The following is a 12014-nucleotide window of genomic DNA, read 5'->3' as shown; positions in this document are numbered from 1 at the left end:
TTGACCGCACCCTGGTCCATCCAAATGAGTGGCGTCGACCTCACATTAGCCTTTGTGCTTTCTGGCCTCGTCCCCATCGGGCCAAGCGGGTCACATTTTGAGGCCATGCGTTTTCTGCTCGCATGATCGTCCCCTGCCCCCAGCTTCCGATCAGTTGATTTGCAGCCTGCGGACACAGGTCTGCGGCACAACATGAACCTGACAAAAACAACCTGCTTTCTCTCCGTGCTCTGCTCAGTGCTTTTTATTATGCGTTCGCCTGCAGTAATTGGTCCCATGAGCTTTGGAGGTCACAACGTTGCTCCCCACGAGGTAGCGTCTGATGTGCAGTTGCACCCCAAGGACATGTGTGAAGATGGGACTGATGTGTTGAGCTTTTGTGTCGAGCTCGGCGCCGGTTCAGTGTCAGCATTTGAGTGTTATGTAACCTCTAGTTGTGATTTGAGTAGCTGGATTTACGACCTGAGCGAGAGATACATTTTAGATTTTTCTCTTTCTGGGTTTACATGCCCCCCCCATGGTCCGTATTAGTTTGTTAGCACATGTTTGATTTGGTACCACCTTAATCCAGCAAAGTTCAAGCATGTTCTTCTTACAGGAACTTTAAAGTCAACATAGTTCCCTGGAGTGCCTGAGGTTTTACGTCTTTCAGCTTATGCTCATTTTAGCTCCTCCACTGAGAGAGGAATCGCAGCGCCAGTTGCTCGGGACGCCCTGCTGCAGTGGGGTGAGGTCAGGACATTTGTCTGGTGGGTTGCAAGGGCATTTCAGACCACTCAACTGAAAAGGACTGGCATTTGTGTAGGTTGAGCGTGAGACCGTTCGCCCGGCTCCTGCGTCCTCTTGCTGAGTCACTGCTGCTTAAAAGCTGTAGTTTCGCTTTACAGCTGGCGCTACACGTCACCTCCCCTCCAGCACTGTCTGGGGATGATGGTCTGATGCACAGAGACACTGCTTGACACGTACACGTCTGGTTGACAGCACTTGATCGAGATGTGGGACCATTTCGGTGGGTTTAAGGTCAGCACAGTGCTCAGACTTCTCCCTACGGCTATGTGGGGTGTAATGACAGGACTGGGTGTCGTAACTGTCCCTTTTGCCTGGGCCTGTCCAGCCGACTCCCCTGGTTACTCAGCTCAGCTGTTCCCTGACTCATGGAAAATCACTGCAGTGAATGTCAGGCTTGTTTTCTGTGGTAAAAACCCTTCAGCAGTGTTTTCTGGAGCTGTTGGATTAATGGGTGATGAGGTAAATAATGCAACTGGACTGCGGCCTTAATCTCAAGAAGACGTTTTAATGGGCTTCACCACGCTCCTCCGTATTGAGAACTGTATTCTAGAAGCACTCCTGGTGTGAAGCAAACATTGGCAGGGTCTGCAGGGTTTGATTGGGCTCTTGGGCTTCATAATCTTTGATATTTTGGAATTTTATCTGTATTTAGGTGGTTCTTCCTTTTGGAAACAATTTTGAGAGGCTCTTATCAAGCTGACGCAAGGTCAGAGCATTTACCTCTAAAACAATCTTCAAGATTTTACATTTACAGCATTTACCAGACGCCCTTATCCAGAGCGACTTACAATCAGTAGTTACAGGGACAGCCCCCCTCTGGAGCAATTTGGGGTCAAGTGTCTTGCTCAGGGACACAATGGTAGTAAGTGGCCTTTGAACCTGGGTCTTCTGGTTTGTAGACGAGATGAAAGCCCGTACTGTTTCAGCACTCTGTCACTCTGTCATAGGCAGTGTGTCCAGGGAGACACTGTCTCTGTAGTTTCAGGTCTTTTCGTCCTTTGAACTGTTTTCAGTCCCCGATCCAGAACTACTTCCTCTCACGATTACGAAGTCATTGCCCCTGCAGCAGCGGAGGGTTTAATATGTTGCTGGTTGTATGAGAATCAGTGTACGAGATTCGATCTTTTCATGGCAGATACGGTTGCATCAGGGGATGTGTGACGCGTCTCTGTTTCATGGCTCTGTAATGATATTTCAGGTCAGGATTGATTTGCTTGTCTTTGTGGAAGGAATCGATTGCTACAGTATGGGCTGATGTTGAAAGACTGAGCCTGGAGGGAGGGGAGGAATAGCAGCGACCTGTGGTGACTCAGCTTTTTAGCCGATATACTACTGAAGTCAAAACTGAATAGCAAAAGCAGGGTAATATCTGTTCCACAGGCAGCAGAAGCTGGTGAGGAGGGGGGAAACCATGCGAGAACTTGATCTGCCATCTGTCTGTCTGAGAGAGTGGGCTCTTCCCCTCCCCTAAGCCCTGTGTGTGTGTGTGTGTGTGTGTGTGTGTGTGTGTGTGTGTGTCAGGTCTTGAGGATGGTCTTTGTGGCTGGTGAAGTGATCAGGCTCAGGGAGGCCATGACAACTCGTCTCGGTGAGGATCAGGCGCCAGGCAGGGAGCTTTTACAGCAGCCTCCTACTGCTACCCTCCAGCTGCCAGCAGCATGCCAGTCCCTGTCTGTCTGTATCTGTGTGTGTGTGTGTGTGTGTGTGAGTGAGAGAGAGAGAATTTGTGGCCTTCATCAAGAATGGTCTTTGCATAGCAAGTTGCCAATCAATCATGAACTGCAACATTTCTACTGCATGTAACTCCAAGCTCCCAGTTCTCCTTACTCGCTGTGACCCATGAACTCTGTGACCCCAAATGCATTGTAATGCGCAAATCCCCCTAGAAAACCCCACGTCCATGGTGTGTTGGTGCTTTTCCGGTTCAGAAAGCAAGAGTAAAATATGTTCAACCTTGTCCTTGAAAATAGTACAAGAAGTGCCAGGAGAGGGTGTGGGTGTGAGTTATAAATAATAAATATGTACAGATTAAGAAGTTGCTTGCATAGCCATTTCTGTTACACATAATGTGTAAGGGCAGACCTGAGTTATGTACAATCAAATAAAACTTGTGAATCAATAATAAGTTCAAGATATAGAGAGCAAGAGTTTTTACTCCATTCCATGTGAATAATGCTGTGGGATTACTTACTGATGTCAGCTGTACACATATTTTCTAAAGAATGTTTTTGTTTGTACATTTTAATTAAATCTTTCTTAAAATACACTGCTCAAAAAATAAATGGAACACAAATATAAGACATCCTAGATCAAGTCAAAATGAGGCTCAGTAGTCTGCGTGGCCTCCACGTGCCTATATGACCTCCCTACAGTGCCCGGATGTGCTCCTGATGATGGTCTCCTGAGGGATCACTTTCCAGAACTGGACCCCAGCATCTGAAAACTCCTGTCCAGTCTATGGTGCAATGTGCCATTTTTGGATGGAGCGAGACATGATGTCCCAGATGTGCTCAAAAGTGCGTTCATCTTGCAGGAACTGCTGACACTCCATCCACATGAGGTCTAGCATTGTCTTGCATTACGAGGAACCCAGGGCCAACCGCACCAGCATTTGGTCTCTCAAGGGGTCTGAGGTTCTCATCTCGGTATCTAATGGCAGTCAGGCTACCTCTGGTGACCCACATGCTGGAGGATGTTACAGGCAGCAGAACATTCTCCATGGCATCTCCAGAGTCTGGTCACATGTGCTCAGTATGAACCTGCTTTTAACTGTGAAGAGCACAAGGCACAAGTGGCGAATTTGTCTTTGTGTTCTCTGCTGCAAGGTGTTGGGCTGTAAGCACAACCTCTACCTGTGGACGTCGGGCCCTCATACCCCCCTCACGGAGTCCGTTTCTTACCGTTTGAGCAGATCCATGCACATTTAGTGGCCTGCTGGAGGTCGTTTTGCAGGGCTCTGGCAGTGCTCCTCCTGTTCCTCCTTGCAAACTTTTAACTTAGTCTTCTGGCGATAAGTTCATTTTTTTCCTCACTGTACCACGTCTAAAATAGTCAGTGTTAAGTAACAGGTAACTATGAATAGCTGCCTTTGTGAATTCCATTCCCCTCAATTTGGGATGTTACTGTAACAATGCATAGTCTGTCTCTGTGTGTGGTTAGACTGTATATATGGAGTATGGCGGCTGGTGCTGTGTGTGTCGTGCATTCTCGTTTACACTTCTGAACAGACTGCAGCAGAAAAGACTTCTTTGTTCTACATCCACCTAGATATACATGCTGCTTGTTTGCTATCTATCAGCTTAAATACTGGTCATGGTCATGGGCTTTCAACACAATATATTTGATTATATTATGGACAGAGCGATTGAAGCCGTACACTATTTTTTATTTGTACTGTTGAGGTGGGTTTCCAAAAATTGCACCATAACCTGAGCAGGGCTGTTCAGGTGATGCTGGAGTGTTGAAATGGTGTCAGCGGGGCCACTCTCACTACACGTTCATTGAGCAAGCCACTCACCCCATGACAAAGATGGTTAAGTGGGTTGCGGTTTGGGACAAGCACTATGGTTCCATGCTCGTCTGCTCCATTACGGCATATAAATAAAGTTCACAGAAACACTGAAAAGATGATTTTATAATTTAAGCAACTGGTTAATTGCACTTTAAATCAGTATAGTCTTAACAGGATGGTCAGTGTAAAAAAAATTCCATGCTTAAATTATTTGTCTAAATGTGGGATTACCCACAAACCTTTGCAAATGCGAATTCATCTTTTGTGAATGCGATTTTAATTGGATTTTTTCTAGAGATTCATGGAATCAAAGTAATCATGTTTTATATATAATCTAACCATTTAAAAAAAAAACAATTATTATTATTTTTCAGCTGGCGCTGCTGGGAATGGACATTTTATCTGCCTTAGTAACAAGGTTGCAGGACCGATTTAGGACTCAAATTGGGACAGGTAGGCTGTTTTTAGTCTTATGTGTTTTGTGGTTTGTTCCGTTTTTGCAGAATTTCAATTACTTTACATACATGATCAAGTAATGGGTCAGTCGATTGCTTGACACACTGTTAGTCCCTCATTGACACTTAGCACTGTGTGTTGTCTTTTTTTCTCTCCCTATTGTGTGCCATTTGTCTCTAGTTTTGCCCAGTTTAATCGACAGACTGGGTGATGCCAAAGACCAAGTCAGAGACCAAGACCAAACACTTCTTTTAAAAATTATGGACCAGTCTGCAAATCCACAGGTAGACATGCACACATACACACAATGTTTCTGTATGTTAATTAACAGTGTTTTAGTGTGCATGTGTGTTCACAGCGTTGCTGTCTTACTATTAATTGAGGTTTTGCTTGCAGCCTTTACCCCAAGTAAACTATTGGAATGTAGTGTACTGTGCTAATTTGCGCTGAGAATAATGTGTTTTTTAGTATGTATGGGACCGAATGCTGGGAGGCTTCAAGCACAAGAACAACCGGACGAGGGAAGGGGTTTGTCTCTGCCTCATTGCAACACTGAACGTGTGAGTGTCCCTCAGCTACTGCACAGCTATGCTTAGTCATCTGAAGGGAGCTTTTGTAATTAATCTCCATCCTCACTCGTGTCCCTCTTCCAGGTATGGTGCCCAAGGATTGACTCTCAGTAAAATTGTGCCACATATATGTAATCTGCTTGGAGATCCAACTAGCCAGGTACTGTTCATAGATTCTTTTTATTTTATGAAATTTTCAGCCATTCGATTTATCTTTTCACTGCAACAAATCAGCAGGCTTTGAAAAATCTAGTGGGCTATGCTGCCCTCTGTTGGTATTTGGGAACAGTACACAATCACTTGGTCATCTCTTTACCAAAAAGGAAAGCAAAACACCTACACTAATGTTCAAAAGTGTTTGGTGCCTTTAAAATACATCTAATGAGTCAAAACTAATCTTGAGATCCAGTGCTGTCTTTGTTAGCCTGTCACTTTAAAAGCTTCATTTATTATTAATAATTATTTGGAAATGATACTATAATTATTTTTGTGAAAACTGACTTATAAAATGGGCAAAATTCACACTAGCAGAGTATCTAGTGCATCAGCAGATGTGGTTTGGATTACATTATCATTTCAAACCCATTAAAAACTTTTGAACAATCTCCAGCAGGAATTTAATGTTTTTAATAGTTTTTCTTTATGGAAATGTTATGATATTATTTAAATTTCTAGTTGCATTAGTACAGAAGCAGTGTCCTTTTCAGCACAAACAGCATCTGTCTTTGTTGTCTGCAGGTGAGAGATGGCGCCATGAACTGCTTGGTAGAAATTTACAGACATGTGGGTGAACGTGTCAGGATGGATCTTAGCAAAAAAGGACTGCCGCAGTCCAGGTAATGACACTCTCACTTTCGCTCACGTCCCTCCTCATGACTCTATCTCTAAAGGCACGCCTGTCTCTTCATGTTTATTCCAAATTCAAGCAAAATCTGACATTTAGGGTGTAACAATATTTACAAGGCCCAGACTCATTTACATTTACAGCATTTATCAGACGCCCTTATTCAGAGCGACTTACAATCAGTAGTTACAGGGACAGTCCCCCCCCCCCCCGGAGTAATTTAGGGTAAAGTGTCTTGCTCAGGATTTGAACCTGGGTCTTCTGGTTCATAGGCGAGTGTGTTACCCACTAGGTTACTACCACCCTCATGACCTGCAGGCAAGACCTACTCTGTAATAAGAAACCGCCTGTTCAGACAGTCATGTCAGACCATATTTCAGTATGCGCTGTAGTCTGTGGGTTACATCACTACAGATTAAATTATAGTGTCCATGTCCAAATGGATTAAGACACCACACAAAGCTTTTTGTTGGGGAGGGTGGGCAGAGTGCAGATTATCCTTCATTACGGTTACACCTGACCACAGAGTACTGAGGGAGCTCCTGGCTAAAGAGGCTACTGGGGCCAGAAGAGTAATCCTGCATTATTTTATTTCGATAAAGGCTGAGGGTGGTTTCAGATACATATACAGACACACACATGCAGAGGATACTTATGTCAAAGAGAATATTTACTATTATTGAGTCATTATTGTAAAAGGTGTGCTTGAAGAATTAACCATTCATTGCCAAGCCACTACACATGCATTTTAGCCTGGGGTCCTGACAGCCTCTAGAATTGCTGCTGACTGTAGACTATGTATTTATTATTCTGTATTCAGTGTTTATATGGCAAAAACACAGAAACCATGCAAGTGTTTAGACGCCATGAAAAGCTTCCAGTGCATGTGTTTGTGTGTTTGGATCTCACTGAAGATATGATGCAAAACTGAGCTGAGTAGAGTTGGTTCTGACTTCCCGCTGACACCCCGGCTTGTTAGATGAACCCCTTAAACACGTTTTTTTTCTCAGAGAAAGGGAATAAGATTCTCCTTAACTATACTTACAATAATAAAGTGAAATAAAATAAATAAAGTGAAGCGATTGTCACATGTGATACACAGCAGCACAGCACACGATGCGCACAGTGAAATTTGTCCCCTGCATTTAACCCATCACCCTGAGTGAGCAGTGGGCAGCCATGACAAGCGCCCGGGGAGCAGTGTCTGGGGACGGTGCTTTGCTCAGTGGCACCTCAGTGGCACCTTGGCAGATCGGGAATCATTTACATTTACATTTACAGCATTTATCAGACGCCCTTATCCAGAGCGACTTACAATCAGTAATTACAGGGACAGTCCCCCCTGGAGCAACTTAGGGTTAAGTGTCTTGCTCAGGGACACAATGGTAGTAAGTGGGATTTGAACCTGGTTCTTCTGGTTCATAGGCGAGTGTGTTACCCACTAGGCCACTACCACCCTGTAACCTTCTGATTACAGGACCGCTTCCTTAACCGATAGGCCACCACTGCCCACATAGTCTACAATGCAGTGGTAACAGTATTTCAAGTAAATATATATTTAGCTGTCAAGGCATGTGCTCAAAAATAGTTCAAAGCTATAACTGTTGTGGGAATGGCACCCTCACAGACCTTTTCTCTTTAATTCTTTTCTGCAAGCTCCCAAGATTTTGCATCAGCAAAGTCAGACTGGCACAGCAGCAGAGTCTTTAGTTATTAAAATGCATTAGACTTAAAATCCAAGACTCGTCTGCAAAAGTTCTTCTCTCCAACTGCCTACGTTCCAGCTCATTTACAATTTAAAAGGCAGCCTGGAACCTTCTGGAGTGTGATCTGTGATGTAAATGATGTGGCTGTAGTTGTTGCATTTGAATGTGGCAAGAGAAGCTGATTGGCTTTGATCCCCTCGGTTCACGCTGAAGGCCCCAGGCGAGTGTGTGTGCGCATCACAATGATGCAGCGCTGGTTTCTCATACAAGCACACGAATGGGAGGTTCCCACCCACCCTGTTCCAGGCGATGACCATGAGCAGTAACATGAGATGCCCCCCTACCAATCCCAGAATGCTTAGCGCTGAGTAGGAGTGCCGTGTCTACGGAGACGGCCAGTATTGGTGACATTCACGTGTTCTGTGGCCCTGTCACTATAGGTGCCTCGTGCTGTTTTCTGTGACCTAGCAAATTGTCCTTTTGTCTTTTTTTTTTTTTTTTTTTTTTTGTAGGGATGTCACAGAGTAGAAGTGAAGTAATTGTCATTGTGAAACACAAATTTTTCCTGCTTTTAACCAAACACCCTTAGTGAGCAGTGGGCAGCCATGACAGGCGCCCGGGGAGCAGTGTGTGGGGACGGTGCTTTGCTCAGTTCTGATTACGGGGCCGCCATCACTGTCCCAGAAGCATGTCTGATAGCAGGGAGTTTAATGGTTCGTTCCATACCTGTTCCTTTTCATTTCAGTGCAAATGGCTGAAGTTCATTCCCTAAGTTACAATTTTTTTTTTTGTATTCGTAGGTAAACAATCAGTTCCCCAAATCAGCCGGAAAATCAAAGAAAAAAAGTTTAAGTAGACAATACATAAATTAAAATTCATTATGTGAATTAAATAGCTTTTTATTTCATTCTGTTTTTATTTTACAGCGCCATCTTTATTATGAATTCTGCTCTTTTACATTAGTCAATCGACACATCTAAACAATAAAAGTATGTAAGTGTTTGCCCTTTATGTTTTAACAACCGGCAACCTGTTTGTAAGGATACTCCAGATCCACGGTTCAAGTTTTTTTGTTGTACCCCTGGCACACCCGGGGTGTCAGCGGGCACTGTGAGCATGACCACAGCCGCTGCCACTCCGGACATGCGGATTATAATCAGCGCTTTTATTTCCGTTGTTTCTATTCAGTTGTTGTGATGTTTCCCAGTATGCTGTGCCTTATAAAGCAGCGGTCAAACAAACTATCTTCATACAGTTTTATTGGGTAAAAAATTACCGGAAACCATCACAGCTATTTAGCAGTTTCAGTAGCTGAATGCCAAAATGCTGTGATATTTCACTCACTGCTCACCCAAGGTCATAATTAGCCTGGTTATTCTGGGTTTTTTTTATTTACCTCCATGTCAGACTTTTAAACTGACTCTCCTTCTCTGTTTCCAGGTTGAATGTAATCTTCAGCAGATTCGATGAAGTTTTGAGATCTGGGAACATGATCCAGTCTTCATGTTCAGGTGAGCACTAGAACCCACATCCACTTAATGCAGAATACAGAACCGGCACGCTGGGGCAGAGCGTGGATGCTGGTGGTTCCGCATACATGGAGAAGGTCTGAGCGAAGAGCTAAATAAATCCAGCTGCCTACAGATGTGGGCAAATCCATGTGAGCTGGTTCATCAGTATATGAACTAAATTTTTTATTTTTTAAATGCTTAACATTGTTTCAGAAATTATTACGTCTGAACATTTTTTAAGTAAATATTTTTGGGGGCAGACTCCTTGTGTTAATAAGTGAACATGAAAGTGAAGTGATTGTCATTGTGATACACTGCAGCACAGCACACGGTGACCCAACAAAATGTCCTCTGCTTTTAACATCACCCTTGGTGTGCAGTGGGCAGCCATGACAGGCGCCCGGGGAGCAGCGTGTGGGGACGGTGCTTTTCTCAGTGGCACCTCAGTGGGGGTCGCATCTTCAACCGGGGCCACTTCCTTAACCGCTAGGCCACCACTGCCCCATAAGGCACTGGGCCGGGTTTCCATGGCACTGTATAAAATTGTCATTGGACTGTGTTCACACAGTGCAGAATATTGTGATATATATTGCTATATTGAAATTTCCTTCCACCCCTTCTTGCATGTTATCTGTTGCTGTGTGGTTATTTCTGACACCTGGAAGTGTATGTGTGTTGGTCAAGGCTGAGGGCCAGGTGTACAGCCTGCTCTGTCTGCAGGTCCCCCTGCAGGAGGTGACCTGACGCTGGGTCTCAGATGTCACATTCCCTCACTGTTGAAAGCCTAGTGACAGGAGGCGCCGTAATCCTCTCTGACACGACACCCAAGCACTAGGGCTTCATGTTTTTTTTTTTTTTCTGGGAGTTGAAAAAGTTGCTTTGGCCTTTCTTCATGTAATATAATTGTGCCAGATTGCTTGTTACTATGTTGTAATTCCTCTGGCACCACCTACGCTGTGATTCGTGCAGATAAATTGCTCTGTTGATTTAATGGAAGAGTCGTAGACCCAGATGGATAGTGAGGGGGTGAGTGGAGTCAGTGTTTTTCTCTTTGGCCGAGGAGGAGTGTGGTTGTCACGGATTGGCTGGCGGTGCGCTTGTTTACTGTCGGGCTGCTCACAAACTCTGTGCAGTTCAGCTCAGGGTTCTAGGGATTTTGGTGGTCTTGGCAAAAACCGATGAATTTATTGTCAATTGTGTTTGTTTCTCTGCATGTAGCATAGTAGATAGATTGAATGCTGTTTAGGGGGGTGCCAAAGGCTGAGTAATAAATACCTGAACTCCCAAGTTATTATCTTTTGCTATTATTATTTTTAATTCTCTTTAAATTCAAGATCCACAATAACAAAGCTTCCGGGGTGATTCATATTGTACATTATTAAGCCATTCATCAGGGATTAGATCTGCGTAGGAGCATCACATTACCAGTGTGCATGACTAAGTCCTTTAGTGAGCTGAGTTCACCACTTCGAGGCAGATTCTTCCCCTCAGCGCTTTGCCGTGCAAACAAATTGCATGGGCTACAAACTGGCCTATTGTAATAAGTAGTTCTCATTAGAGGGCCACTCTCGGTTGCCTGGATACGGGCTTTGGTCTCATTATGGGGGATCCGCTTCATTTAGTTTTCTTTTCTTTCTTTTTTTTTTCTGCTTCTAAAGCTGTGTGTGTGTGTGTGTGTGTGTGTGTGGTGGGGGGGATGACTGTACCATGTGTAACAGCTGTTACATAATCTTTTATTGTGGCTGGTATCATTTACCTACTTTTTTTTTATGTCCTGAGGAAACACAGCAGTTGTGCTTTTTCAGCTTGTGGTTCTTAACAGTTGAGTGAAATTCACTAACCTGATTTTAAAATGCAATCTTTTGAAGTCATTAATGGCACCAAGGGCTTCAGATTTGATAAATGAATATTTCAGCCACAAAAAACACAGCACACCTATACTCAAATGTGGTTCGTTTGCTTGGTCTACGGCTTTTGAGAAAAAAACAGTGCCAGAAAAGGAGAATCCAGCAGAGATGTGCTAGGGAAAAGGGGTTGAGGCCCTTTATTTATAATCAAGTTGACTGATAAAGTAAAAAAAATCAACTTCAAATTTCAGAATGAATACTCATATTGAAAATGGCATTAGTGAAAGTTTGGTGCAAATGCATAATATCTAAAAATATACTCACTTTATGCACAATTGTGGGAAAAGTCTTAATTGTCTATGCAATCGTAGTCCAGGTTACTTCATTATTCTGTTTATTGTACTTTTGATTATTTTGAAGGTACCTTTTTATTTTATTTTTTTTTATGTATAGCTTTTATGTGTAAAATTACCCAACACTGCATTGGGTGCCTCCAGCTAAGTGGTGCATTTAATATGAACCACTGAATACTGAGGCTTTCCTTACAATTAGCATTTACAGCATTTATCAGACGCCCTTATACATAGTGACTTAAAATCAGTAGTTACTGGGACACAATGGAAAGTTAATCCATTTGGACATGGACACTACAACTGAGACTATATATTGTTGCTTTCTTATTACTGATAAAAAGAATTGATCGCATGTAATCTCTCGCTCACGTTCAGCCTGTTTTGGGATTTTGTCTGTCGTCAGGCGCCAGCTGTGTGTTCCTGCACAC

General features: G+C 43.6%; 1 protein-coding gene and 1 non-coding gene across 23 annotated transcripts in view; one reads left to right on the top strand and one right to left on the bottom strand.

Moving 5' to 3' along the window:
* The window catches only part of clasp1a (cytoplasmic linker associated protein 1a), a 59214-nt gene that overhangs the window by 11946 nt on the left and 35254 nt on the right, over nt 1-12014 (top strand). For all 22 annotated transcript variants that reach the window (XM_028990385.1, XM_028990378.1, XM_028990396.1 and 19 more), the window contains exons 3-8: nt 4675-4753; nt 4937-5040; nt 5225-5316; nt 5410-5485; nt 6064-6161; nt 9316-9386. In XM_028990385.1, coding sequence (XP_028846218.1) covers nt 4675-4753; nt 4937-5040; nt 5225-5316; nt 5410-5485; nt 6064-6161; nt 9316-9386 — 520 coding nt within the window. The remainder of the gene's footprint in view (nt 1-4674; nt 4754-4936; nt 5041-5224; nt 5317-5409; nt 5486-6063; nt 6162-9315; nt 9387-12014) is intronic.
* LOC114797536 (U4atac minor spliceosomal RNA) lies at nt 4195-4323 on the bottom strand. Its single transcript, XR_003750908.1, has one exon. It is a non-coding gene; the product is annotated as a U4atac minor spliceosomal RNA (small nuclear RNA).

The sequence above is a fragment of the Denticeps clupeoides genome, chromosome 9, assembly GCF_900700375.1.
Source record: "Denticeps clupeoides chromosome 9, fDenClu1.1, whole genome shotgun sequence".
Taxonomy (NCBI): Eukaryota; Metazoa; Chordata; class Actinopteri; order Clupeiformes; family Denticipitidae; genus Denticeps; species Denticeps clupeoides.
This window is presented reverse-complemented; position numbering and strand designations above follow the sequence as displayed.